A 27,883-nucleotide genomic window follows, 5' to 3' on the forward strand; every position below is an offset into this window, starting at 1 on the left:
GACGTCCACGTCCCTGAGAGGTGCTCACTGACTGCCCTGAGAGGCGGGTGCTGGGCAGGGACCGGCAGTGTTGGGAGAGCGAGGGGCTGCCGGGCACCGACAGGGATGGCGTCACCAAAAAGGAGGGAGGCGACTAGCAGAATCCACTTTATTGAGTGCAGAAGCATTTTCACAGGTCAGAGAAGACAGCCCATGGCCAAATTGACCCCGACTCGGGTGTCTGCTTGACAGGCATGAGGACTGGCTGCCCAGGACGGAGCTCCAGGACCTCTGAGGCGAGGCGAAAGCCCAACTTCTGGCTCCTAACCCCAGGAGAAGTCCAGAAAAAGAGCAGCCCATCTGGGGAGGCCCCCACCCTCCCACAGCTCTGGGGCCTGAACTTGCTGGCGATCTACTCCCGGCACAGGAAAGACACCCACCTAGGTGCAGACACAAGGAAAAGGGGAGCGAGCGAGCCTTGGGTCAGACGTGCGGGGGCCCTGGCAGCAGCGCTGGTCCCAGAGGCCTAGGCCAGCCTGCGGACTGCTCCTGCTGCCAGGGCCGGGGGGCTTGGGGGGCGGGCCTGCACCCAGCTCAGCGTTTGGCCCGCAGGCAGGATGCTGACAAGCAAAGGCTTCAGTCTCTGGCTTTTATTGGTTGCTTGTTTTCTCAAGGCCAGCATTAGGAAAGTCACCTGAGGTGGCAGTTTGGTCGTGGGTGGAGGCAGGGCGGGCCGGTGGACGGGAGGCAGCGCAGCATGGAACGGTGGGTCCTTCACATGGAGTACCAGGCCAGGAGGCCGGCGGCCAGGGCCACGCTGGCGGCCAGCAGGAACTGGAGGCCGGGCCTTCGCAGCATGGCCAGGGCTGCTCCAAAGGGGCAGCTGCTGCCTTCCAGGGCACCTGCGCAGCAGCACCGAGGGGACATGCTGTGAGTGGGGGCCAACACACCTGCCCCGGGCGCGCAGGACACGCGAGGCCTACCTTTGTCTAGCTGAGCAGCGTAGTAGGGGCACTTCCGCAAGTCTCCTTTCCCGTCGTGCATGGGAAGCCCGTCCTGCGTGGGCAGTTTGCTGTGTGCAGGAAGCCCGTCGTGCGCAGGGAGCCCGTCCTCCAGGGTTTCTTTGGCCAGCAAGGAGCCAGCCTGGTCCAGTTCATTGAACACCTGCAGGTGCAAAGGATAACAGCCATCACCAGCCTGTGTCCCCAGACGGGCCGAGCAGGCAGGGACGGCAATGTACAGGGCGGACACCTCCCCCAAGGGGGAGCTCTGGGAGGTGTGGCTGCACCTGTGCTGCCCAGGCTGAGAGCCCACAGCGGACACCCCCAGGGGGCAGACAGGAGAAAGGATAAAGCACTGCCCCCCACGCCGTGGGATCCCCAGCACGTTCTTGCTGGGTATTTCTAGCAAGAAACAGGAAGGTGGGAGGAGGCAGCCCTGGCAGGGCTGGCTGGTCCTGAGGGGCCCTCAGGCCTATACTCAGGCCGGCACTTCCCTGGAGCGGAGGGCAGGGCCTGGGCTCTGGACACAGAACCGGCCTGCCAGACTTGGGCCTAACAGCTACTTGTAAACGAAATCATTCTCTTTGGTTCTCTCTCCGAACTTACCAAGCAGGACTTTTCACAGCAACCCTTGCTAAAAAGGGGGACCTCCACATTCCTTCAGACCAGAAGCCTTGGGTGAGAGGGAGGGAGATAGCTCCCACCTTCCCGACCCTTCAACATGCTGGGGTGTCACCTTCCCAAAGCACCACACACAGGCTGTTGATCACACAGGATGGAAGCCTGACTGGGGTCGTGCCTGCTGGCCTGTCTAGTCGCTAGACTTGCGCTCAGGCAGCCTATCTGTCCGAGGGCACTGATGCCCCTCAAGAGGCTCTGGGGCAGCCCTGCCAGCAGACGCCCTTCCCGCCTGGCCCTGGCAGTACCTGCATGTTGAACTCAAAGGCCTTGTTGGCCTCCTCCACGATCTTCTCTTTGGTCTCTAGGTTCAGGTCGAGGGCGTTCATCCTGGCCCGGTACAACTGCTTGAACTGCTGTGCGTTGTTCACATTCTCAAACAGGTAGAACTGGGTCCCTTCCCCCGTACTGGGGAGTTTCAGGGCCCGCTGGGCCACCTTCTTCAGCACCTGGCCCCCCGAGAGGTCCCCCATGTAGCGGGTGTAGGCGTGGGCCACCAGCAGCTCTGGTTCGTTCTGCCCCACCTCGTGGATCCGCTCCACGTACTTCCGGGTGGCCTCGGAGCACTGCGCCTGCTCCTCCCAGTGCTCGCCGTAGAGATACTCCATGTCCCTGATCAGTGCCTTCTTCCGGTGTAGCTCCGTGGGGAAGTACAAGGGGGCAAAGGCTGGGTGGTCCTTGTTCCGGTCGATCTCCTCCTCCAAGGCGGAGTAGGTGAAGTACAGCGCGGTGGTGGCCAGCTGCCAAGGGTGATGGGGAGACCGTGGGAGAGGGCCAGGGCCTGGGCCAGCAACTCCCAAGCCCACTGCCCACACTCCTGAGCACCCCCTCCGCTCCCCACTTTTATACAGTGAGTTATTTCACGTGCGCAGGAAGCGTTTGTTTCTTAAAGGAATGACACGGTGAATTCTTTGGAACACGGATCACTTCCTTTACATCACTACCTTATTCCTTTTAAGACATGAAACCGCAGCCTGATGCTGAGAAAACATGAGGTGTGGAGGAAGGCTGGGGGATAGGCAACCCTATGGGACTAAGGGCCCCCAGCCCAACCCAGTTCACGACTGAGGGCACAAACCTTAAATAGCTCCTTCCTGATGTTGCCTTTCAAGAAGTCCCTGACAAACTGGGTGTTTTCCGCCCGGTCATGTGATTCCTTGGTCCCTTCCTTCAGGAGCTCGGAAAGGTCTGCCATCCTATGGAGAAAGCATGTGTGAATTAGCCTTCCAACTCTAGGCTGACCACTCACTGAGCTCGAGGCAGAGGCTGCTCAGAAACGTGATTCCAGCCTCTCAGCAGGGAGCAAAGCACAGGCAGACGTGGGTCTGCTCCCAGGACTCGGGCGACACTCTGGATGACTCTGACCCACTCCACCATGCCCGGGTCTCTCTGAAGCACCCAAATGAGTGATGCTTGGCTTCTGTGCCCGCCCGAAGAAACACACACCTCACCCTACCACAGTGTGTGCTGACCTCAAGGAACAGATGACTTTGGGGAACGTGTCTCCCAGGATCCACACCCCTGAGAAGAACAGACCATGCAGCTCCTGGGGTGGCCCAGCTGCTTTCCTCCCACCTTGGACCCACAGCCCCTGAGGATGACATGAGGCTGGGACCCGGCACAGGAGGATGGGACTGAGAGCGAGGCTGGGGAGGCAAGAGCCAGGACCAAGGCCTGTGCTGCTGAACAAAATCACATGACAGATGCCAGCACCAGACAAGGCAGAGAAGGTGCTGGGCAGGGACTCCTGTGCATCCACACACCTGTCGACCAGAGCGAGAAAAGCCTGGCCTCTCATGGCCCAGTCTCTGCTGGCCTCTTTGGGAGATTGGCTCATATCACTCACGTGCTGCCAATAGTTTATTTTCAGCAATTATTCCAAGATGTAAAAAGAGAACTTTGCCAATGACAGAGCTATAAGGAGAGGCTGAGAACAATGAAGAACAGGCCCGGGTGACTGGAGGCTTCAAGTGAATTGCCCCCAACCCAGTAAGGAAAGCCCTGGAGTTAAGAGCTGCTCCCACATCTGAGGGGTGGGAGACACTGGAAAGGTGCCAGCTTTGCCTCTGATTACCCTTGCTCACCCCAGATGACAAAACGCTCAGAATTCCAGGAAGAAGAAACGGCCAGGAGCACCATCAAACCCCATGACTCAGCACTTGGAGCAGTGCCTGTCCTGCCTCCCTGCGTGGGGCTGGGGCGAGGGCGAGGAGGCGGCGGGGCACAGAACATCCCGGGGCCCAGCAGCACAACCTGACTGCACCACGGCTGCCACCACTCACCTGGTGTGGTTTTCCTTCTCTGGGACCCCAGAGATCTTTTTCTCCGGCTCATCCAACCCCTCTGAGGTCTCCAGTTCTGCTGACATGGCTGCTGCTCTTACGCCTCTGGTCCTGCGGAGACACGGGAGCAGGGGATGTGGCGCCCACGGCAGTCACTCCCCAGGTGCCCACCGGTTCTGCTCGCCCCTGAGCAACACCACCAGGAGGCGCCACAGGCCTCGGGGAAGTTTTCATAAAAATAAAGCTCTGCTGTCACGGGACCGTATCTGCACTGGACAAAATGTGAATATGGACAGTGGTAACAGCACTGTATTGATGCTGAACTTATGCTTTTTATAACTGCACTGTGGTTATTTACAAGAATGTCCTTGTTTTAGTCAACACACACTCGCATAGTCACAAGTAATGGGGCATATTACCTGCAACTTATTGTCAAATGGTTCAGAGACAGAGTGTGTGTGCGTGTGCGTGTGTGTGTGTACAGGCACATACACTGCAGCGGGGGGGGGGGGACATACAAGTGAAGCACTAGAGTCAGTGCTGACGGTGAACCTGGATGAAACATACACAAGGATTCTACGTACCATTCTTACAACTTTTCTGTATTTTTGAGATTATATCAAAATTAAAAGTTACCTAAAACATAAAATAACAAAGGAATATGACTTAAATAAAAAAAGCAGCGGTGCGGCAGCTCTCAGTGTGGCAGTGAGCGCATCGGAACCAGCCAGCCTGCCTGTTAGAGGCGGGCGCCCTTGTGCAGAGAGCATCCCCTTGGGGTGGCTCCAAAGGCCCCTGATGAGCTGCGCCGAGTCACCACGCGAGCAGACTGCCTCCAGCCCACTCCAGACTCTGCCGAGCTAGAGGAAGTGACACACGTAGGCCAGTCGATGCCCACTGCCTCTGCGTTCGTCAGCCCGGGAGATCTGGTCCTGGAAGGCGCCAAGTTCACGCTCCACCTGACGGTGCGACGGGGGAAGCCCATCTGGGAACAGCAGCACAGCTGCCCCAACACCAGCAGTAACACAGGACCAGAGCTACTATCACTGGGGCCAAATCAAGCCAAAGAAAGGACAGACCTGAACTTTCTACCTCAACCAGTGTCTTCTTACCAAGCCTTACTGAGCTCTGCCCAGAAATAGGTGTCTAGGGGGACAAAGAAGTATAATAAATGATCCCTGAAAGGATAAAAAACCACTTCTATCTCAGCCCACAGATAACCACCATTAGTATGTTGCTACATTTCCTTTCTGAGTTTTCCCTAGATAACATCTCCTTTGTTATCTTTGGAGATATTACAAGGCCTGGTTTTGCTCAGCAGTCTTTCTGAAACTTCTCTCAACTTTAGATTTAGCATTTATACAATGGAATTAATGACAGGAAGGATTAAGTAAGAACACAGAAGCACAGTGCCTGCCACGTGGTAAGCACTCAGTAAATATTAGATATGATGGTGCACTTGTTCCAGGAACGCTTAGAAAATAGCAGAGAGTAAAATAAGCCAGACAAGGCATGATACTCTTTCTGTGTGCAATCTTTTTAAAAAAAGGTTCAATTCAGAGAAAACAATGGAATGGGGATTGCCTGGGAGTGGAAGCAATGGGAACGGCTGGCAAAATGGTACAAATTTTCAGTTACATTGTGAATAAGGTCTGAGAATCTAATGAAAAGCATCGTGACTATAGTTGATAATTGTTGTTCAGTCACTAAGTCATGCCCTACTCTTTGCAACCCCATGGAATGCAGGACTCCAGGCTCCTCTGTCCTTCACTATCTCCCAGAATTTGCTCAGATTCATGTTCATTGAGTCAGTGATGTTATCTAACCACCTCACCCTCTTCTGCCCCCATCCTTTGCCTTCAGTATTTCCCAGCATCAGGGTCTTTTCAAATGAGTTTGCTCTTCGCATCACGTGGCCAAAGTACTGGAGCTTCAAGCATCAGTCCTTCCAATGAATATTCAGGGTTGATTTCCTTTAGGATTGACTGGTTTGATCTCCTTGCTGTCCAAGGGACTCTCAAGAGTCTTCTCTAGCAGCCCAGTTCAAAAGCATCAATTCTTTGGTGCTCAGTCTTCTTTATGGTCCAACTCTCACATCTGTATATGACCACTGCAAAAACCCTAGCTTTGACTATATGGACTATAGTTGATAATACTGAACTGCATAACTGAAATCTGCTAAGAGAACAGATCTTGAATCGTTCTCATTTCTTTAAAAGGGTAAATATGTGAGGTGATGGATATGTTAAGTCAATGTATACATACACCAAATCATCACTTTTATACATTTTTAAATAATTACACTTTTATTGTCAATGATACTTCACTAAAGCTGGAAAAAAGAGGGAACAGAAATAGCAGAATATAGAAAATGGGACCTCTTCCTGACAAATCAGATATACTCCTCTCTATAAAAATGCTGGTGAACAGTGTGGTGCAGACTGTTTTTTTTCCACAGCAGCAGTTTATTTGTGCCAGTACCTCTTCTGGCACACCCTCCACCCACCCTCTTCCACTGGTCCTGCCCAACAGCCCCGAATTCTGCATCCCTATTCCCAGGAGGCCAGACTCTAGCCCCGGGGACAGGGCCGCAGCTGTCTGCTTCACTGCTATATAGCTCCAGGGCCTCGGAAATAGGCTCTCCATAAACACTTGCTGAAAACAAATCAAAGGAAAGAAGGCACACAGGAAATGCTGTAAAGCGTTCCACCAACAGCAGGCGCCAGTGGACAGCAAGGCACACTCTGCAGTCTACCACCTCAACAGGTTCTAAACTCAAAACAGGGTTGAAAAATTTTGCTTTGAAGGAAGGATAGATACCAGTTTATCCCATTCCAGCAGCAATTATACTGAGTCCCTAACGCAGGCTGAGCACTTCGCTGGTGGCTCAGTGGTAAAGAATCCACCTCCAATGCAGGAGCCACAGGAAAGGTGGGTTCGATCCCTGGGTCAGAAGATCCCCCGAGAAGGGGAGGGCAACCCACTCCAGTATTCTTGCCTGGACAACCCCATGGACAGAGGAGCCTGGAGGGCTACAGTCCATAGTGTGGCAAAGAGTCGGACACGACTGAAGCAACTTAGCAAGCACGCACACAACGCAGGCTGAAAGTCCCCTCTGGCAGGAAGGAGAACATTCTCAGGAAGGCTCATTTAGCATTTTCACCCCACACAGGCTGAGTTCCAGAAAGAGGGCCGCCTGGAGGCCTGGCCACTATTCCTCGAGGGAGTGGCCAGGCTGGGGGGGTGGGGCAGGGGGTGCATTTAGGAGCCACCTTGTATGTCAGAAACAGAATTCACTTCATTCTTTGAAAAGCTACATGGTCAAACTTGGTCAGGCTGACTTCCACACTCCAATCCTTTCTCTTTGCAGGAACCACTATAATCCTAGAAAATCAAAGGCCAAATCAAGAACATGGAGCCTTTCTAGACTGCAATCTCTTGTAATCCATAAGAAGCTGCCCCACCCTGCATCCAACAAAAACAAAAAGATCCCAAAATAGTCCACTGTGGGAAATATACCTCAAGAAGTATTAACAGTAAGTCATCTGTACCAAAATGATAAATAGCTATACTACAACATTTGAAAAAAGTCACCCAGCCTAACAATACAGGGCAGGGCTACTTAAACAGCAGCAAACAATGGAATCCTGGCACCACGGCAACAAGCTGACGAGCAGTACCCAGGCATGAAAACGTCTGCATCAACTTCTTTGTTTAAAATAAGTGGCTGAGACTTCGCCTTCCAATGCAAGAGGTGTGGGCTCAATCCCTAATTGGGAAACTAAGATCCCACATACTTCCCAGGCAAAAACCAAAACATAAAACAGAAGCAACTGTTAACAAATTCAATAAAGACTAAAAATGGTTCACATCAAAACAAAAAAAATCTTAACAAAAAAAAGACCCCAAACACTGACTAGGACGATGGATAACTAAGTACACCAGCAATGGCAGGAAGGGACTCTGGAAAACTATAAATACCTGTAGTTTGTTGGACATTTTAGCCAATTGGCTCCTTCTATGCAAAGTGGCTTCATTCTTTTGAAAGTGGGAGGGACAGGCAGGGGAGAAGGCAGGGGAGAAGGCGGGGGAGGGGGGGGCCCCCCCGGACAGAGAGAACAGGACTGGGGGAGCCATCTAAGTCTCTGTGCTACACCAGCCAGTCCCCAGAAGTCCCCAGGGCCCTTCACTGTGCTCCTACTAATTCCAGAAATGTTTATCTATAGAGGTCAGGCCCTCTTCTTCTACTTTCCGACTTTTTCGTGACCCTCTGTGTATAAAATCTGCCTCCACAACCCCGTAACTCCTGTACTCCTAGCTGTTCACTGATGATGACTGGTTTTCACTCCCACACCTGCTCTGAGAGAAACGGCAACAGTGTCCTGATTACCAGTGTTCTCTCTGGTGCACCTGGCCCAGCAGATCCAGAACACTCATTTCAAAGCCTCTGCCCTGGGGAATGACAGGCTCAAGGCTCTAGGGCTTCTTAAAGAACAGACAAGTTCAAAGACATTAAGGCCTGCTCTACAAACTCAGGTCAGCAAACCTCAGGTCAGTCAGCCTGGCTGCCAGACAGAAACGTGATCCCCACTCCCTCCCCCAAAGGCACAATGGGGACTTCAACTGTCACAATTCTTTTCTTCATGCCCATTCTTTTCCTTTGCCCTGGGAAACCACAACCAGGGAAAGGGGCAGGCTGCAGAGTTGGCCAGCACGCGAGAGGGAGGGGGAAGTGAGGCGGAAAGGCAGTGACTGGCGGCTGGAAACAGCACAGCTCTCCCGCCTACTGGAATCGAGGTGGCCAGACACCAACTGCCACAGCGCGCAGATGGAGGCCCATGACCTGAGGGGGAGCCGGTCTCCTGTGCGCAGAGATGGCGGCCAGAGGGAAGGTGAGGGGCTGCCCCCTCCCTGGACACCGGAGGCCCTGGATGCCTCGAGAGGGCTGTGTGAGGCTCAGGCTCCACTCCAGTCTAGAAGCCATCATCCTGTTTTCCCTGTTAAGCTGGAAGCATATCCTACAAGACAGAGCAAGGCTCCCTCAGGCTGAGCTGCTCAGAATCCAACACCACGTTCCAAATCACGTACAGCCCAGCGCCCTGGGGAGCCTCCAGCCTGAGCTGTCATGGATGCCATCGCATAAATGAAATGCCTACTGACCAGGCGAGCTAAACGAAGAGGGTGGTGAGACAGTGACAATAAGTTATGGATTCAATTCTAAAATACCAAACAAGACAATAAAAATTTTAATTGGGTACCAAACCTCTGAGTTAGATGGTGTGAAATCTAGTTTTACTGTTCTTCAGCTCTGACTCCATCCCCTCCTCCTTCCCTTCTCCCCACCTCCACCCCTCTCTCTGGTGGTCCGTTTTTTTCTAACTACAGACTTGTTTGTAATTCCTGTGCCTCTGAGCTGGCCAAGGCCATTCTCACTCACAGGGCCCAAAGGGGCTGGCACCCTCGTTGAGCGGCCAGTGCTGTGTTTTTCCTGCAGCTCCCCGAGAGTTCACTGCTCCCCTCCCAGGGTCTGCCCCAGAGTCCCTGCCCCCGGCTGCTCTCCCCGTATCAGGGCTGGGCACTGGCCCCTGACCTCTCCACCAGGCCCAGTCCACATCCACATCCCCCTGCCCAGGAAGGCTGCTGCTCCTCGCCTGCAGGCCTGTGAGGGCAGGCCCTTCCTGGGGCTCTGGCTGCTTTTCGTAGCCAGCACCGCAGGTAAGGAGGCCTTTGGCTCCTTCTGTCTCAGGCCTGCCTCTAGTCACTGGTGCAGCTTTCTTCCCACAGCCCGTGGATGTGGGGGGTGTGTGTGCGCGCGTGTGTTTTCCACTCTTCTGGCTGAACTAATAGCTTTCATCGCATCCACCTCTGTTTATGATCTCACCCACCTACTTACTGTGACATTCAGGAGGGTCACGGGTAAAAATGATGCCTCACTGCTCACAAAAAGCATGTACAACACAAATGTCTTCAGCACATAAATATGAGCATGTGCCCCCTAAATGTCTTCAGATGATAAACACAGAACACGAGTCCAAGACACTCCCTTTCCTGGGCTATAGGAGCTGTTCCTTCCCTATATCCCCTGAAGGCTTTTCACCCCTCTGTTCCTGTTGAACAATCCCATAAAGCAGGCCAAGTCAGTTCTTAATGGTGCCACATACTCTTATCAGGCAGGCCTCAGCAGCTATGAAGAAACAGGTTGTTTACCCATCACACACATTCCTTTCTGAGTATTTGTCTATGAAAGAAGAGTAAATTCTAACATGCTACTTATAAGCCTAACTTGATCTGGGGGACAAGCAACGCCAGGGCTCCTGTGGAGGCAGCAGGACGGAGGAAGCCAGGGGCGAGACGGTGCAGCTCTCAGCCTCCTAACCTCGGGCTCTCTCCACGTTTCACCTGTGAAATGGGAGGAACACCTACCCAGCACTCAGTACAAGACTACTATGAAGATCAAATAGATGACGAAGATGAAACCACTTTATAACAGGTGTCAATGTGACAGAAGAAACTGAGAATGAGCTGTTTATTAACTGGTCTACTATGGGAGACGAGACACTTCTGGTGAGCTTTTTTCAGACCTTGCTACGACACCAGGAAACTCAACAAGTGGAAGAAGCCCTATTCCCGGATGCAATGTGGAAAGAGGCTTGCTCTCCTGAGCACTGTTTAAAATCCAGTATTGAGAGGGGTAAACCTCACACCGAGGGCCAGTTTTGCATCCCATCTGGCAAATGGATGTGAAGAGGGGTGCAACCTGCTTCCTGCAGTAAACGGCCACCTGACCGTCCCTGCGCTGCTCCCAGACCTCAGGGACGGCTGGAAGTTGGGGGGCGGGAGGGAGCTCAGTGAACCTGTCAGTTTACAGGGGTCACGTCCGGGCTCCCACCTGCTGCTGATTACTGCTCTAGACCCAGCTCACCTTCAGGAAGGGAAAGGTAGGTGGGCCCTGCCCAAAGGATGATGAGGTCTTTAGAGTTAGAAAGGTTTGGGCTGGAGTTTCAGTGTTTAGTAGCTCCATGGCTGTGGTAAGGCGTACTGTTCTGAAAGCTGAGTTTCCATATCCATAAAACTGGGTAACAAAACTCTCTTTGCTCCACATTCTCAAGTGTGCTGTGAAGACTAAAGGAGCTAACGTGTGTACAAGGGCTTCATGAAACTAACATGGCTGAAAAGTGCTGATGATCTCTTGAGAAGTTGCTGGAGAAAGTGAACAGGTGGGTGGTTCTGAAACACTGAGGAAGAAATCTGATGCGTCCACAGGTAATTCTGGGCAGTCAGTTACACGTGAGGACTTGTGACTCAGGCCTTTTCCTCTGCCAGTGTCAGGAAAAGGGAATTCCTGTTCTTTCTGAGGTGAGACCTGTGACCGCTGTAGCTGGAAAATTCTCACTGCAGATGCTGCTGGACGCTGGCTGAGCTGGGTGTCGGGAGCAGTGCACAAGGCCGACTCAGCTCTAATCCAACAAAGCAGCCGAGAAGAGGGGCCTCCCAAACCCCCGAGGAGACCACATCCTATAGGTCACAACCTTCTGAGTCTATAGAATGAATGACATGAGGTCTCTGAACTCTGGTGTTGCCACACCTCAGGAATTCTTATACACAAGCTTCACCCCTTTCATTTTGGTTACTGGGTGAATTCAATCCCACAGTTAATTGAATGGATGAGTACTAACCTCTTGACAAAGAGCAAGTTCAGACAAGCAATTCTGGAAAAGTGAGGAGTCTAGGGACACAAAGCTCTTGAGTCACATTTACTCAACACACACCTGCCTATCTGGCAACAAGCAACCAGAAAGCAACTAAGGGCACTAGCCTCTTAGTAACTTCAAAAACTGGACTCAGGAAGTCTAAGACTTCTCAGGCAGGTTGTGTTCGCTGGGGAGCGGTGGGCTCATCTCTAGCACGTTCAAATACAGCTGAGCAAGAATTCAGACACTGCGACGATACCTGAAACATTGAAAAGAGCAGAGAAGGGGCCAGAAGTCCACTGGCTGCTGGCACCAAAGATGCCACTTCCTACTACAAGACCTGCTCTGTTTCCTGAGTGTCATTGGGTCTTGGTGCTGAGAAGACAAGGCTTTTTAGTCCCATGAGAAGCACCTGAGGGGTGGGGGCTGAAGCCGTGACTGAATTCTAGAACAATCAGGCTGGGATTTTATAAGAACAAAGCTTAGGCACCAGATAGCCACAGGGCCGGTTGTAACAGCGTAAGTTCTGAGGAGACTGTGGGTCACCCCTAGGCACAATCAAGCAAAAATCCTTCCAACTTTGGAACAATCTAGAAAGCATGTGTCCTATGGATTAAGTGGTCAGCCACATTTTCTTTCACTCAAGTGCAACAACTGTCACCTGTGACCTCAGCTTCTCTCACAAATGATGATATAAACAGTGTTGGGAGTGGCGGGAAACCGTGGGGGCTTAGGATGCTTCTGCTGAATTTTCACCTTGGAAAACCTAGAAGTGCTATGGGCTTCCAGGTGATTTCCTCTTTACATGCGTGTGTCCTCTCTACATGCATCATGTCTGACTCCTTTGGGACCCCATGGACTATAGCCTGCTAGGCTCCTCTGTCCGTAGGATTCTGCCTGCAAGGATACTTGAGTGGGTTGCCATTTCCTCCTCCAGGGGATCTTCCCGACCCAAGGATCAAACTATCATTTCGGGTGTCTACTGCTTTGGCAGACAGATTCTTTTGCCGCTGAGCCACCTGGGAAGCCATTTCCTCTCTACAGACAGACTCAATAGAGCCTCCCAGCAGGGACCAAAGGCCCTCAGGTTCACCCAGAAGAGGGCGGTGCAGAGGAAGACCACTGGACTAAAGTCTAACAGATGTGGACACGCCATGTTAAGTCACTTCTGAGCAGGGTCCCATGACTATGAAGGAACTAAGATCAAGAGAATTAAGTAATACAGCCAATGTCACTCAGAGTGAACAGTCGAGCTGGAACCAAACTTGAGTCCTTCTGAATGCAAAGTGATGCCTCCTGTGTCCACAGCCAGTCCTCAGTGGTACACAAAGGTGACATTGGTATGGTGTCTACTGACAAGGCTACTAGCCACATGGAAACTGAGGTTATATTACATGGCACTTCTGCTCACAGTAGAGGGGTTGGCTAAACCACTGACTGACACTTGTTTTTTAGTAGAAAAGTGAGCTCAATCCTATGGTTGCTGAGAAGTATATGCTCAGGTTCCCATCTGAAGACTATACCGCCCACCCCTAACACACTCACCTTGGCTCACTCAGATTACAGGGCAACCCGAGAAGGCTGTCCTCTGGCGGGCCCTGCTTTTGTTGACTAGCAGGGCAGGCCAAGGCTGGAGACGGCTGGTCCCAAGGGGGAGGATGGCGCCCACCCCCTCTCCCCCCAACCTCGGTGCCTGGAGGGAAGCAGCCAGATCTGCCAGGTCCTGGCGGACGTTGAAGCCGAGGCTTTGGGCATCCTGACCCCACGGGGAGGTCACAATAGGTAAGGCCTGCAGATTTCTATAGTACCTATTACCATAGAAACTACAGAGAATCAGAAGAGCTGGTTTTAAGAATCTGAAAGCGTGTTCTCCACATGTTGAGATCTATTCAGTCCAATCTTCCTGTCTACTGAAAATATACTCTGCCTTGGTAACAGGAGTGTGATGGACAGAAAATATATCAACATATAGGTCTTCTGAAATCAGCAACTCCACAGGCCAAGGCACTGGTCAATCTAATGAGGCGGCTTCTCTGGCTCACCTTGGACCTGTTTGGGACCCTCACATGCTTCCACAGGCCTCAGAGTTAGGTATTATTCTCAGGCATTTTCACAACTGCCTAGACTCTGGCAGTAGAGGGGAGGGGTGGGTGAAGTGGGTGCAGAGAAACAAGCCCTGACCAGGAACTGGTAACTCCCAAGAGGCTGCCCTCTCCTCACAGACTTGCGTCTATGGTGGCAGCGGACCAGCAGCAACAGCTACCGGCCTCTCCGAGAGCAAGAGGCTCGGCTTCCCCTGGCTCCCCGCAGGCCCGGCCTCCCGGGGCCAGCAGTCAGGGCCCCAGAGCAGGCAGCCCGCTGTCACTCTGCTCTCTGGTTCCCTGTACTAATAACAAGGCAATGGCTCAAGGAATAAGGGTGCGCAACTGTCTTCCTCCCTTCGTGTATCGGGCCTGATTCGTACATGGATGATAATGTCCCTGAGGAGTAGCCAGGAGTGGAAAGGTAGAGAAAATATATTGCAGGTGATGTGAAAGTAACAGTCAGGTGTGACACCAGCCCTCTCTTCCACTCTAAAAAGCCTCTCAGAGTGACAGCTGACTTACAAGGATAATCTTTAACTCAATAAAATTTTTCTTAAAAGACAGAACATTCAGAGTCTTCATTGTTAGTAAAACTCAGGGGGACAGTGAAGGACAGGGAAGCCTGGTGTGCTACTATTTATGGGGTCACAAAGAGTCAGACAAGACTCAGCGACTGAACAACAACAATTCACCTGCAACAATCCTCAAAACCACACTTGAAAGGCAGAAAAATCAAGGTGGCAGAGTGATTACTTAACAAAACACCCTTAAATTCTCTTTCTAGACACCCCAGCTGTTTGCTAAAATCTTCTAGGATCCAAGGTCAGAGATAACAGGTCAGCACATACCACATCAATAACCTCAGATATGCAGATGACACCACCCTTATAGCAGAAAGTGAAGAAGAACTAAAGAGCCTCTTGATGAAAGTGAAAGAGGAGTGTGAAAAAGCTGGCTTAAAGCTCAGCATTCAGAAAACTAAGATCATGGCATCTGGTCCCATCACTTCATGGCAAATAGATGGGGAAACAGTAGACACAGTGGCTGATTTTATTTTTTGGGGCTCCAAAATCACTGTCAATGGTGACTGCAGCCATGAAATTAAAAGACGCTTACTCCTTGGAAGGAAAGTTATGACCAACCTAGACAGCATATTAAAAAGCAGAGACATTACTTTGTCAACAAAGGTCTGTCTAGTCAAGGCTATAGTTTTTCCTGTGGTCATGTATGGATGCGAGAGTTGGACTGTGAAGAAAGCTGAGCACTGAAGAATTGATGCTTTTGAACTGTGGTGTTGGAGAAGACTCTTGAGAGTGCCTTGGACTGCAAGGAGATCCAACCAGTCCATCCTAAGGGAAATCAGTCCTGCGTGTTCATTGGAAGGACTGATGTTGAAGCTAAAACGCCAATATTTTGGCCACCTGATGCAAAGAGCTGACTCATTGGAAAAGATCCTGATGTTGGGAAAGATTGAAGGCAAGAGGAAAAGGGGCCGACAGAGGATGAGATGGTTGGATGGCATCACCGACTCAATGGACATCGGTTTGGGTGGACTCCAGGAGTTGGTGATGGACAGGGTGATGGACATGTGGTTCATGGGGTCGCAAAGAGTTGGACACCACTGAGCAACTGAACTGAACTGAACACACTACTCTGTCTGCTCTAGTTTCCTCACCAGTACAAGATGCCCAGATCACAGTCTCCCTGTGCAGTAGTTGCTGGCAGTAACTCAGCATCTGTGTAAATGTGACCATTATCTAGACACAAACATAAGTATCTGTATTTCAGTATACATCCAAGGACATGGAGACCAAATCCCTCCATCTCAAAGTTTCTGGAACATGGGCTCAACAAGGCTAACAGCAGCCACACATACACAAGTCCCACCTGCACAGCACAGTGCTAACGTGCTGACCGGACACCAGAGGGACTGAGGCAATGAGTGAATTGCGTGGTGGTCTTTAGAGCTGGCCTATAGTTGAGTTCAGTTGCTCAGTCATCTCTGACTCTCTGTGACCCCATGGACTGAGGCACACCAGGCTTCCCTGTCCATCACAAACTCCCAGAGCTTACTCATACTCATGTCCACTGAGTCGGTGATGCCATCCGGCCATCTCATCCTCTGTCATCCCCTTCTCCTCCCACCTTCAATCTTTCCCAACATCAGGGTCTTTTCCAATGAGTCAGTTCTTTGCATCAGGTGGCCAAAGTATTGGAGTTTCAGCTTCAGCATCAGTCCTTCCAATGAACACGCAGAACTGATTTCCCTTAGGATGGACTGGTTGGATCTCCTTGCAGTCCAAGGCACTCTCAAAGAGTCTTCTCCAAAACCACAGCTCAAAAGCATCAATTCTTCGGTGCTCAGCTTTCTTTATAGTCCAACTCTCACATCCATACATGACTACTGGAAAAAACGTAGCATTGACTAGAAGGGCCTTTGTTGGCAAAGTAACATCTCTGCTTTTTAATACGCTGTCTGGGTTGGTCCTAACTTTTCTTCCAAGGAGCAAGCGTCTTTTAATTTCATGGCTGCAGTCACCACTGACAGTGATTTTGGAGCCCAAAAAAATAAAGTCTGTCACTGTTTCCATTGTTCCCCCATCTATTTGCCATGAAGTGATGAGACCAGATGGCATGATCTTAGTTTTCTGAATGCTGAGCTTTAAGCCAACTTTTTCACTCTGCACTTTCATTTTCATCAAGAGGCTCTTTAGTTCTTCTTCACTTTCTGCCATAAGGGTGGTGTCATCTGCATATCTGATGTTACTGATATTTCTCCTGGAAATCTTGATTCCAGCTTGTTCTTCATCCAATCCAGCATTTCTCATGATGTACTCTGCATATAAGTTAAATAAGCAAGGTGACCATATACAGCTTTGATGTACTCCTTTCCCGATTTGGAACCAGTCTGTTGTTACATGTCCAGTTCTAACTGTTGCTTCTTGACCTGCATACAGATTTCTCAGGAGGCAGGTTAGGTGGTCTGGTATTCCCATCTCTTTAAAAATTTTCCAGTTTGTTGTGATCCACACAGTCTTTGGCATAGTCAATAAAGCAGATGTTTTTCTGGAACTCTCTTGCTTTTTCTATGAGCCACAGGATGTTGGAAATTTGATCTTTGGTTCCTCTGCCTTTTCTAAATCCAGTTTGAACATCTGGAAGTTCACATACTATTGAAGCCTGGCTTGGAGAATTTTGAGCATTACTTTGCTAGCGTGTGTAGGAGCCCAACAAACCTGACCTCAACTATGACTGGCCAAGAGTCCACTGCCACAGAGGCCGAGAGGCAGTGCAGGCATGTGCTCAAGGCACAGGCTCACGTCAGGCACCGCAGGGCAGGCCCTGGTTCTGCTGCACACCACTGGGGGCCTCGGTTTCTCCATCTGTAAGGGTAGTGATAACAGCTCTGCATGGCAGGTGTGAAAATTCAATGAGATAACCATAAAACTGCTGTTTTAGTCTATTATTTAGTTTACTAATAAAACTGCTGTTTTCGTTTATTTATTTTTAGCTTGCCGTATGATGCTGAATAGTAAACTAAAGCAAGTGTCACTTAAAGTTAACTAATGTTTCTGAATATTTTTAGTCAAGAAATGGAAAAACCGCTTTCTCTATGAAAGGTCCTGTAAGTAGCATGAAATCTATTCCAGGGTCACAGGCTGAGATGAATGCTCACTGTGAAGAAACTGTTTTCATTCTGGTAACATTTCTAATACCAAAAAAGGAACAGAAAAACCTGGGCATATCTAGCAAAATAAGTTTTGCAAAGAACGCAAAGGAAGATGATTTCCAGAGTTCAAATTCTATTCAGGGGACTCTGAACCTGAGTTAGGTGAAGGCCCCTCCATGCTCTACATGGGTCAGGATCCAGGATGGGACATGTTCTTGTTTTGTTTCTTCAGAGCAGCTCATCACTATAAATCAAGGTTTAGGTAAATGAAAACTTGACTTTATATAAATATGGTAACTCTCATTTGCAGTTAGTTCTCTTGACAATCAATCCCTACCCAGTGGTTCTCAAGGGGACATCGGTCACGCCCAGAGGGATGTCTGCTTGCGAAAACTGGAGGGTGGGCTGTGCTACTGGCATCTAGCGTACAGAGGCCAGGAATGCTGTTCAAATCCCACAACGCGCAGAAAGCAAAAGCACACATGTGCACACACACATGACACACACACCAGACCACCACCACCACCAATTATCCAGCCTAAAATGTCAAGAGCACCAAGGTTGAGAAACCCTGCTCTAACCTCTCATCCCTTCATCAGTTTAGAGAGAGACAAGAAGAGGTTTGTTTTCACAGTAAGCTTCATGCCGTCCATCACACCTTCATCAAATATCCTTTACAGCAATTTCTGGGGAAACTGAATTTCCACCAGAAAACAGAAGAGGCTGTAAGTGGGGCAACTTGGCACTCACTGCCCACAGATGATAGGGAAAAGGGTCTTCCTGGGAAGAGGACTGATTTGTATTTAGCCCACAAGGAGGCAAAACCTTTCAAGCAGGCTCAGTTAACAAAGCCAGGAAGAGGAGAAGCCCCTGACAGAAATGTGTTCACTGACTTCTTGAAGGAATAGAACTCAGAACTGGGAGAAAATCAAATCATTGTTTATCAGTCTGGTGTCTGACTGACATGTAGGCTAAAAAACTCTAATACCAGGTCTGCGCCAGTGAGCTGTATTACAAACACTGCTGCTCTGGAACTCCAACAGCCTCATTTATAAAATAAGAGGCACATCTCAGAGAGCTGCAGGGAGGATGGCATTCAACAGAAGGTACAGCAGGAAAGACCATGGGCTTCCCCCACCCATTTCAGACACAGCAGCTCGCATACTCCTCCGAAAATGGAGTTGTGCTGCTTCTAAAAATAAGGTCAGATAACAATGAGCTGGATGATCTTGGAGGCCTGATATTACATTAAGAGCCACCTAAGCAAGCTTTTCATCATCTATTACAGCACGTGTATCCTGCTACAGCATTTCTTTGTACCTATGTTTTTCCAGATCACAGCTCATTTATCTTTGTGTCTTACTTCAACACAGGGTACCTACCTAATCAGGGTTTGCTGAGTGACTGGATGATTTCCAGAATGTGAGGTATTATCAAAATTAAGGTAGTCTCAAAGAGCAGATGACAAAGAAAACATTTAAAAGTGAATCCCAGACATAAGAAAATTGGCTGGCTAGTGAGTAAGTATCTTTGAGCACCATATTTACTACAAAAATTTCTACTGATGAGCAGTTGCGGGTCAGGGTTGGGGGGGAGGTTACATGGGCCTTGTAGGGGGTCTGAAAGAGAAAGGTTGTACTGCATGGTTTTAAACTGCCTCCCTCACATTCCATAGATACAGCTATTAAGGACATACCTTTTAGATTTTAAGGACTCTGAAAGCCTGGTTAAGAACAGAACACTGCCTTACTTAAAAAAAAAAAAAAAGGAAAGAAAGAAATGGAGGGCTTCTCTTGTGGCTCAGTGGTAAAGAATCTTCCTGCCAGTGTTGGAGACACAGATTTGATCCCTGATCCGGGAGAACCCCACATGCCTGGGAGCAACTTAGCCAGTACATCACAACTATTGAGCCTGTGCTCTAGAGCCCATGTGCAGAAACTACTGAAGCCCAAGTGCCTGAGAGCCTGTGCTCAGCAACCAGAGAAGCCACTGCAGTGAGAAGCCGAGGCACCACAACTAGAGAGTAGGCCCTGCTCACCACAACTGGCGAAAAGCCCGAGCAGCAATGAAGACTCAGCACAGCCAAAGTGAATAAATTTGTTAAATTATTTTCAAAAAGGAAAAGGAGGCTAGCAGTGTAGGGTGAGGCAGCAGACACAGCTGTACTTTAAAAAAAAAAAAGAAAGGTTTTGGGCTGGGAGGCGAGGGAGGGAGAAAAAGAAAGGGGGGGGGGTGAAGAAATGGATAGGCAAAATTTTAATAGTCTAGGTAACAAACGCTTGCCAGCACTGCTCCACCTGATGCAGACGTAAAGCACCGGCCCTTCCTGCTGTCCACCTGTGAGAAGCCTTTATTCCCCGAGCTGGCTTTAGGGAAGGGGTTTCACAGCACTCTTCTTCTCAGGTCTGTTACTCTAGGGAAGTGGAGGGGGGGGTCAGGCTTCTCTTAACAAGCCCACATTTTTAGAACATTTTGGAGGAAATACACCAAGGCATTATGTTGTTATGGTTACTGCAGGGGGTAAAGCAAAATGCTACAAAAATACCAGTTTACCAAAAAGAAAATTTAAAAAAACAAACAGCAGTTTGCCACCGTAAAACTGAGCAACTTCCTGTTGCATGAGGCAGCTCCCACGAAATACATGAAGATACATGAAGTGGGTGCCTGTAATTCCCAAGAGGTCTCCAGAACTGGTCAAACATCATTGTAAGCGCTAATCATTACTGAGAAGAAATTCAAACGGCCCGGAACATCTACTGCTGACTAAGGACCTGATTAGGCAATACTGGATGAATAACTAGGGGAAAAGGTAGACAAGATGGGGAGGACAACTGACAAAGCAGAAAATCATGTGCTCCAGGGCTTGCTTTGAGGTGTGCTAACTCCAGTACTTTGGCCACCTCATGCGAAGAGTTGACTCACTGGAAAAGACCCTGATGCTGGGAGGGATTGGGGGCAGGAGGATAAGGGGACAACAGAGGATGAGATGGCTGGATGGCATCACTGACTCGATGGACGTGAGTCTAGGTGAACTCCGGGAGTTGGTGATGGACAGGGAGGCCTGGCGTGCTGCGATTCATGGGGTCGCAAAGAGTCGGACAGGACTGAGCGACTGAACTGAATGCCTTTCCCCCAACCCAACCCTACACAGAAGGCTGATACCGGAAGCACGGACAGTGAAGCATCCACAGTTAGAGCAGGGTGGTGGTGGGCGGTGCGGGGCGGGGGTACAAGCTTGGTCTACTTGGCTGGCTGAGCTCTGGGGAGCTAAGGCATTCATCTGAAACAGATGGTTTGCATGTCCCACTGCATGTGCTACTCGACGGCAGTTCTAGGACAGTCTTGTCAGGCTATATGTCCAAAGCAGCAGAGGGGAGCTGGTTCTGAATCAGCCACCGCTCCCGAACCTGCCCAGGGCTCCCTCCCTCTTTCATATCTTGTTTCCAACAGACCAGTCATTTCTGAAAAAATGGCCTGACCTTCCAAAAAGCACGTGATTTCTCACCCCATTCCCAACATTCCTACTTGGCTCTAAATCTGTATTGTGGACAGGCACACACTCTAAACAGCTGCACTTGACTATAAGGTCTCCGAAGGCAGAGCTGAGCATTGCCCCCACTAGTTAGTAAGTGCATTTTAGCTGTGCCACGCCTGGCAACCAGATTAGATCACTGTGTATGTGGGAACATGCTTGTATGTGGGACATACAAGCGCTCATGTATGTCCCATGACACCTGGTGCTGGGTAGGTTGTTTACAAAGGAATCCTTGGGTTTCTCTCTCTAATCTTCCACCCAGTTGTATCTGAAGATACAAATTCAGAGATGTGTACTTCTGAAGACTGGTAGCAAAGCTATTTGTCAGATTATAGTAATCATTACCCTTTTGGGGTTGCAAACCCTTCTGAGAATCAGAGGAAGACTTTTGACTCTCTCTCCAGGACAATCACAAGTTAAAAAAAAGTTGCCTCATGTGGCTAATGCCTCCTGTGTTGAACTTCTGCAGATACAGAAGAAATAAATTTGGAGAGAACAGATTCATTAATAAATAAATACATGTTACCTATGCAATTCCAGAGCACCCGTAGGCCCCTCAAGTTCAGGAATCCCTGTTCTAGACGAGCCATTTATGAAAGACAATCTTTTTGTGGGTGACATGTTTCCAGTAACTCCCTAAATGTTCATTCACTAATGCTCATTCATTCTCTTCTGTTCCTGCTGTCTTTTAGGCAACCCAGTGGATTCAGTTCAAATGACTGTCTTTTCCATTTCTCAGCTCTTCACTTCCCTGACCTCCCAGAATATTGAGTGTCAAAACAACAATCACAAACCTTACAAAGTGAATTTTGTCTGGTGCCTCCTCAAGGTGACTGCCAACTCTTGGTGAACAAGGACCATGGGCTTGCTGTTTTTGTAACCCTCTCGGTGCACACTACAGAGGCAATACAAGCGTGCCAAGTGGGCAGAGAGTGCGCTGCTTCTCTGTCCTTCTACCTGTAGGCATTTGAACTTGAACGTATTGACTTTAAATCTGGGCGTGCGTCCCAGAAAAGTCACGTGCAAAAGGGAAGAAAGCATAACCCAGAGCAGCCAATCATCTCACTGTTCCTTTTGGGTACACCAGGAAGACTTTCTGCAAACACAAAGTGTTACAAAGCAAGACAAGCATGACATTGAGCACAGATACTTAAGAGATTCCTCTGAGGCTGACAAAACCCCAAGTGTGGTCGCTCAGTGGCGTCCGACTCTCTGCGACCCCATGAATCGCAGCACGCCAGGCCTCCCTGTCCATCACCAACTCCCGGAGTTTACCCAAACTCATGTCCATTGAGTCGGCGATGCCATCCAGCCATCTCATCCTCTGTCGTCCCCTTCTCCTCCTGCCCCCACTCCCTCCCAGCATCAGGGTCTTTTCCAATGAGTCAACTCTTCGCATGAGGTGGCCAAAGTTGTTTTCTAATTAGTGGGACACCTGCGATTACTAAGCAAAGAGAAAGACTGACCCTCCCCTTGTCTCCTGGAAAATTGAAGGAGCAAAGGTGTAACGTCACTTCACTATCTTTGCTTTTCTCATCACCTTCAAACATTGCTACCCAGAACACCCTCACACTCTAACTCAGTTCTACTCACTGATCCTTCCCCTTCCTCTGCCTGCCCTCCCCCAAGCTGCTCTGGAAATAGTTTCAGATGACAACAGTTCCTCCGCAGCAGCTCCAAGTGGTCTTGCCAGAGAGAACAGCAGATGCAGTACTAAGGAAGGGATGAACACGCTTGGGCATGTGACATGCCATGTTATCATCCACAAACACTTATAATACTCATGGGGCTCCTTGACTACAAAGAGGCCTAAGATCTTGTTGGGGATTTTAAGCAGCTTTCAATAGAGAGAAAAAAAGAAACAGAAAGATAACTAATAGAACAGGTGTATTATACTATAAATGCTGATTGTGCAGTACAGACAATGGTGTTAAAGATAGGGCTTTATGTTCCAGATTTTCCAGGACTGTTCTGACTCAAATATCCTGTCTCACCAATTCCTTCAGTACACCTGTATGTTCAGACTATGGGTCCCAGTGTTTCTCATAATAAACAGGATCACCTCAGTGACTGATGAGGCAGTCCAGCCAACTAGATTAACTAAAAGCATGATGGCAGATTGTTCTAATCATGCCAGCACCTTCCCACAGCCCTCAGGTAATCATGGAATTGAATATAATACAAGACAGTGAAACGTGAGGCTTCCAAGACTGAGAGAGAGCTCGCTGGCAGAAAGGTTGGAAGCTGAGGCTATTTAGCAGAAGTCAGGCTGGCAAGGTGCTAGACACTTGTCTCCTTAGGCTATTCTTCCCCAAAGCCCTTTTAAAGTTACTGAGAACTATGACAATAATTAGACTTATTGATATTCCTGGGAAGGAAACAAATCTATTCGTGTGTTGCTCTTGTTGTCCCCTGGAGAAGGAAATGTCAACCCAATCCAGTATTCATGCCTGGAAATCCCACAGACAGAGGAGCCTGGCAGGCTACCATCCACCGGGTCACAAAGAGTCGTAAACAACTTAGCAACTAAACAACAACAGAGAGGAGACAGTACCCACTTGCTGGGCCTCCGGCAGAACGGCAGATGGCAGGCACTGTGCGTAGCAATCCATCCTTTCCTGTCACTACTTCTCTGCCTTCCTGCCAGTCTGCTTTCTCTTATGTCCAGGGAGGCCCCAAACAATAAGCACGAGAGAAATTTTAAAAACACAAGTTCCCAACCCCTAACTTTGTGAAACAGAAAGGTTTGGAAACCCCTTAGATTGAAGAGCAGCATTCTAGGCACCCAAGACTTGAAGGCTCATCAAGTATTAACTTCATTTTTCAGACACAAAAACTGCAGATCAAGGGGTTTAAATGTTTTTCTCGTGATCAAAAATACTCCACAGTTTCCTTTGGGGGAGAAATGAACCATTTATTTGTCACTCTTTCTAATATAAATTAACATGTATGTATTTAGAAAACATACATGAATATGTAAAACATTATCTAGTGCTGAATAGCTGTTTATGAGTGAAAATAATGGTTACCAACTGATTAATCAGCTCAATTTTGTACTTAACAATTCAATCATTTTGAAGTGCAAACAGAAAGTCAGTGTATCTGTAGACTTTCACAGGGAGATACTTAAGCACATATTTGAAAAAAGAACCCTCCTCAATGAATGCAAGAAGACATGCAATTCTGATGCAATTCCTACTCCATAAGCCAACTATTCATTGGAAGGACTGATGCTGAAGCTCCAGTACTCTGGCCACCCTGATGCAAGAGCTGATTCACTGGAAAAGACCCTGATGCTGGGTAAGTCTGAGGGAAGGAGGAGAAGGGGGCAACAGAGGATGAGATGGTTGAATGGCATCAGCGACTCGATGGACATGAATCTGAGCAAACTCTAGGAGACAGTGAAGAACAGGGAAGCCTGGCGTGCTGCAGTCCATGGGGCCCCAGAGAGTCAGACACGACTTAGTGACCGAACAACAACAAACTGACAAAACAGCCCTTGAATTACTATTAAAATATGTGCTTAAAAACATCACATAGGGAAATGCATGTTTGCTAAAAGCCTTCTAAAATTATATCAAAGTGACAGTAAAACCTGCTCACTGAAAAGAGCCTCGTGAATTTAACTGCTGTTTTGAAACGCCTAGTTAAGGTTCAGAATGTTATCTTGTAAGGAAGGTCTGACTATAGATGTGGTTGATATGATGATCCAGAAAGCGTCCTTTGCTCCACTGCAGTCAGCCAAGATCACAATTAAGATGCAGTCCTCTAATGGGCTGATTGTAAATGAACTCCCTTTACAATAGCTATGCACCCCTAAAGTATCTACAGTGAATTCCAAAACCATTTTTATTCTTAAATAGAAAGAAGCTGGTCTTATAGCAAGGATTTATGAATAAATGTAATGCATATTCTGTAAACATATATAACATTGTTAGACCAGACCATCAACAATACTGCTAAATTTCACTGGCTTTACAGTGTGTAATATAATGGGAGACATTTTATGGTAAATAAACGAAGTCAATATGAAAAAGTAAACCAAATTGGAGTCAACAACATCACTGAGTACCTGAATGGTCACCAGAGTGAAATATCCTCACTATAAAAAACAGAAAGATCCCAGTATAAGCAGTTACACTAACTGTTCCAATTAAAGATATGCACCCCTCCTTCACTGTTGGCAAGAATTAATCGGTAATGGCACTGCTTCTCAGCAGGGCAAAAATATCCTGAGAGATTATTCAGGTTACAACAAAAGACAGAGTTTTCATCCTCTGCTTTTACACAGACAAACCTAACAGATAAAATAAAGTTAAAAAGCAAATAACCTTCACTGTGTTCAATACAAAAGGAGATGTGACTCAGATTTCTCAATTCTCCCATTAAGTACTATCAGAATAAGAGACTGAATTAAGTGTGTACTTAAAATTTTTTAGTCCAGTAATAAACAAGGAGGTAATTTATGGTTCAAATTTTTCATCTTTTCTCTCCAAGGAGTTATAGCTAAATTCTAAATTTTATACTGGAGAATTTCCTGGTGGTCCAATGATTAGGACACCACAATTTTACAGCTGAGGGCATGGGGTTCCAATCTTGGTCAGGGAACTATGCTGAAATATACAATTCCAATATTCAAAAATGTCTTCCTCCTAGATGGATGATATTTTGGTTTTTGCTGCAAACCTGATACACAGCCCAACTGTTCTCTGAAGAGAGTCAGCTTTTCAAAAGAAACCAAAAAATCAAGGTAGCCAAAGGCCCTGGCTGTTTTGCTTTTTGATAGACTCAACGAGCGTAAACCAAAGGTGATGAATACTTTACTTTCTGTATTTCATCTTTTGCTTGGCATTGTCATTTCTGGAGTAGCTCATATTCCTGACTCTGGAGACTCACAGGCTATCATCTTACTGGCCCAGGCAAAGGAAAAAAGGAAATTCTGTCAGACAATGGGGAAATCACAGATTCTTCCCCTTCACATCCCCAGTCAGATGAAGTCATTCAACGAGTGTGTCCTTCAAATCCCCACACCCTCACCAGTGTTTTGCCTTATCTGCGTGAGTGCCCATTTGCTCATTTGAGTCTGACTCTTTGCTACTCCATGGTCTACAGCCAGCCATGCTCCTCTGTCCATGGTCTTTTCCAGGCAAGACTACTGGAGTGGGTTGCCATTTCCTTCTCCAGGGAATCTTCCCAAACTAGGGATAGAACCTGCATCTCCTGCCTTAGCAAGCAGATTGTTTACCACAGAGCTACTCGGGAAGCCTTTGGCTTAGCTACGGTATTTGAAAACTTTTCCCAGTTTCCAAGTTCCCAGTTTCCAAGTTTACAATGGAAATGGCCCACTGAACTGTGAGCTTCTGGTAAGCTTGTGATGTTTCTTTTAAAAAAAAAAAAAAAAAACTAAAGAATAAAGCACAGAATTACTCATTTATATTTCTTATCCCCCTCCTCACAAAAGAAAAATTAAAAATTTTAATGTGGCAGTTAAAATTTTAATCAAAATACCCTGGTTAATGCCATAACAGAAATTCAAATACATAAAACCAGTAAGCTCCTGTTTCCTTCTACTTGGGAGGACAGTTTAGGGGGAGGGGGAAGACTGTCTAGTTTAAATAACATAAATCCATTTCCACTCTAGGAAAAAGCATGGGATCTGGGGGCAGATAACCAGGTACAAGACCACCTGTGCCCTTTTCCTGATTGTGGGAGACAGGTTAAAGCGTCTTAATTCCATTCATCATTAACCCCATTTCACAAGTGTAAAAACTATCAACTCACAGGGTTTTGTTAGGGGCTGAGAGTGAGAAGGGGACGACAGAGGAAGAGATGGCTGGATGGCATCACCGACTCGATGGACATGAGTTTCGGTGAACTCCGGGAGTTGGTGATGGACAGGGAGGCCTGGCGTGCTGCGATTCATGGGGTTGCAAAGAGTCGGACACGACTGAGCAACTCAACTGAACTGAGAGTGAGAGGGCTTCCTGAGCTCTAGAGCACTATAGGATGTCTCTCTTTTTTTCAACCATGCTCCACCTGGTGCGAGCCAATGATACAACACGATAAGGATGAACAGCCACAGGCCACAGCAACCAGTTCACCAGAAGTCATTAAAATGACAAGACGCTGACAGGCTTTGTGCTAAGACACGGCGGTCCTGGCAGCTTTTACAGGGCAATTAACACACCGAGGGCACCGCGCTTGTGAGGTGACAGGTAGACTCCCTGCCAGACTAACCAGCTGCCCCTGACGTTGCTCCCTTGCAACCTGGCGGCCGCGGGTCATTAGGGAAGTCACGACAGTGACTCAAAGGGCCCTTCAGGCAGAGGTGAGTCAGGAGGAGGAAGGTCAGAGCCCGGTCCGCGCCAACAGCCCGGGTACGACTCTCGGACGCCAAGCTAGGTCTGGGTCCTCGCCGGCCCAAAGTGGACCGACGTGCTGGCTGGGCGGCCAGAGGCTGCAGGCCCGGCGGGAACGCCAAGTCCTCCCGCGGCGACCCGGGGATCGGGTCACCTCCTGTGGGGTGCAGAAGACGCCGGCAGGGTGTGTGCCCCAGCGGACCGACGCCAACGAGCGGCTCAGGCCTCCCCGGGCCTCTGAAACGCCGTCTGGGAAGCGAGGTCCTCCCTCCCGGCCCCCGACCGCCCCGCTCGCCGCCTCCCGGCCGCCCCTCGCCGCGGCCCGTCCGGGCTTCCTCAGGCGGGCGCCGGGGAGCGGCGGGCCGTGTCGGCCGAGCCGAGTTCCCGAGAGCCAGGGGTGGCCAGGCTCGCGGAGGAGCCCCGAGGGAGGCCCGGCAGGGCACCGACACTCACCCGCCGCGGGTCCGCTCCGGCGTCCGTCAGCACCGCGTCCGCGCGTCAGTCAGGGACTAGCTCTGGCGCCGCGACCGCCGCAGCCTAGCAAGCGGCCCGACGTGCGCACGCAGCGGGGGCGGGGCCTGCGCAGGACACGCCCCTGCGGCGG

The 27,883-nt window shown here is 49.1% G+C and overlaps 1 protein-coding gene across 1 annotated transcript; it reads right to left on the reverse strand.

Annotated features, from left to right (window-relative positions):
- Positions 1 to 134: 134 nt before the first annotated feature.
- Positions 135 to 27,883, reverse strand: HMOX2 (heme oxygenase 2). The gene is made up of 6 exons (XM_006054880.4): positions 27,733 to 27,883; positions 3,941 to 4,051; positions 2,737 to 2,854; positions 1,907 to 2,398; positions 963 to 1,143; positions 135 to 881 (listed from the first exon to the last, which is right to left on the reverse strand). The coding sequence occupies exons 2-6, from the start codon at positions 4,024 to 4,026 to the stop codon at positions 754 to 756; spliced, it is 1,005 nt and encodes a 334-aa protein (XP_006054942.2). The 5' UTR covers positions 4,027 to 4,051; positions 27,733 to 27,883; the 3' UTR covers positions 135 to 753.

Source organism: Bubalus bubalis, chromosome 24, assembly GCF_019923935.1.
Source record: "Bubalus bubalis isolate 160015118507 breed Murrah chromosome 24, NDDB_SH_1, whole genome shotgun sequence".
NCBI lineage: Eukaryota > Metazoa > Chordata > Mammalia > Artiodactyla > Bovidae > Bubalus > Bubalus bubalis.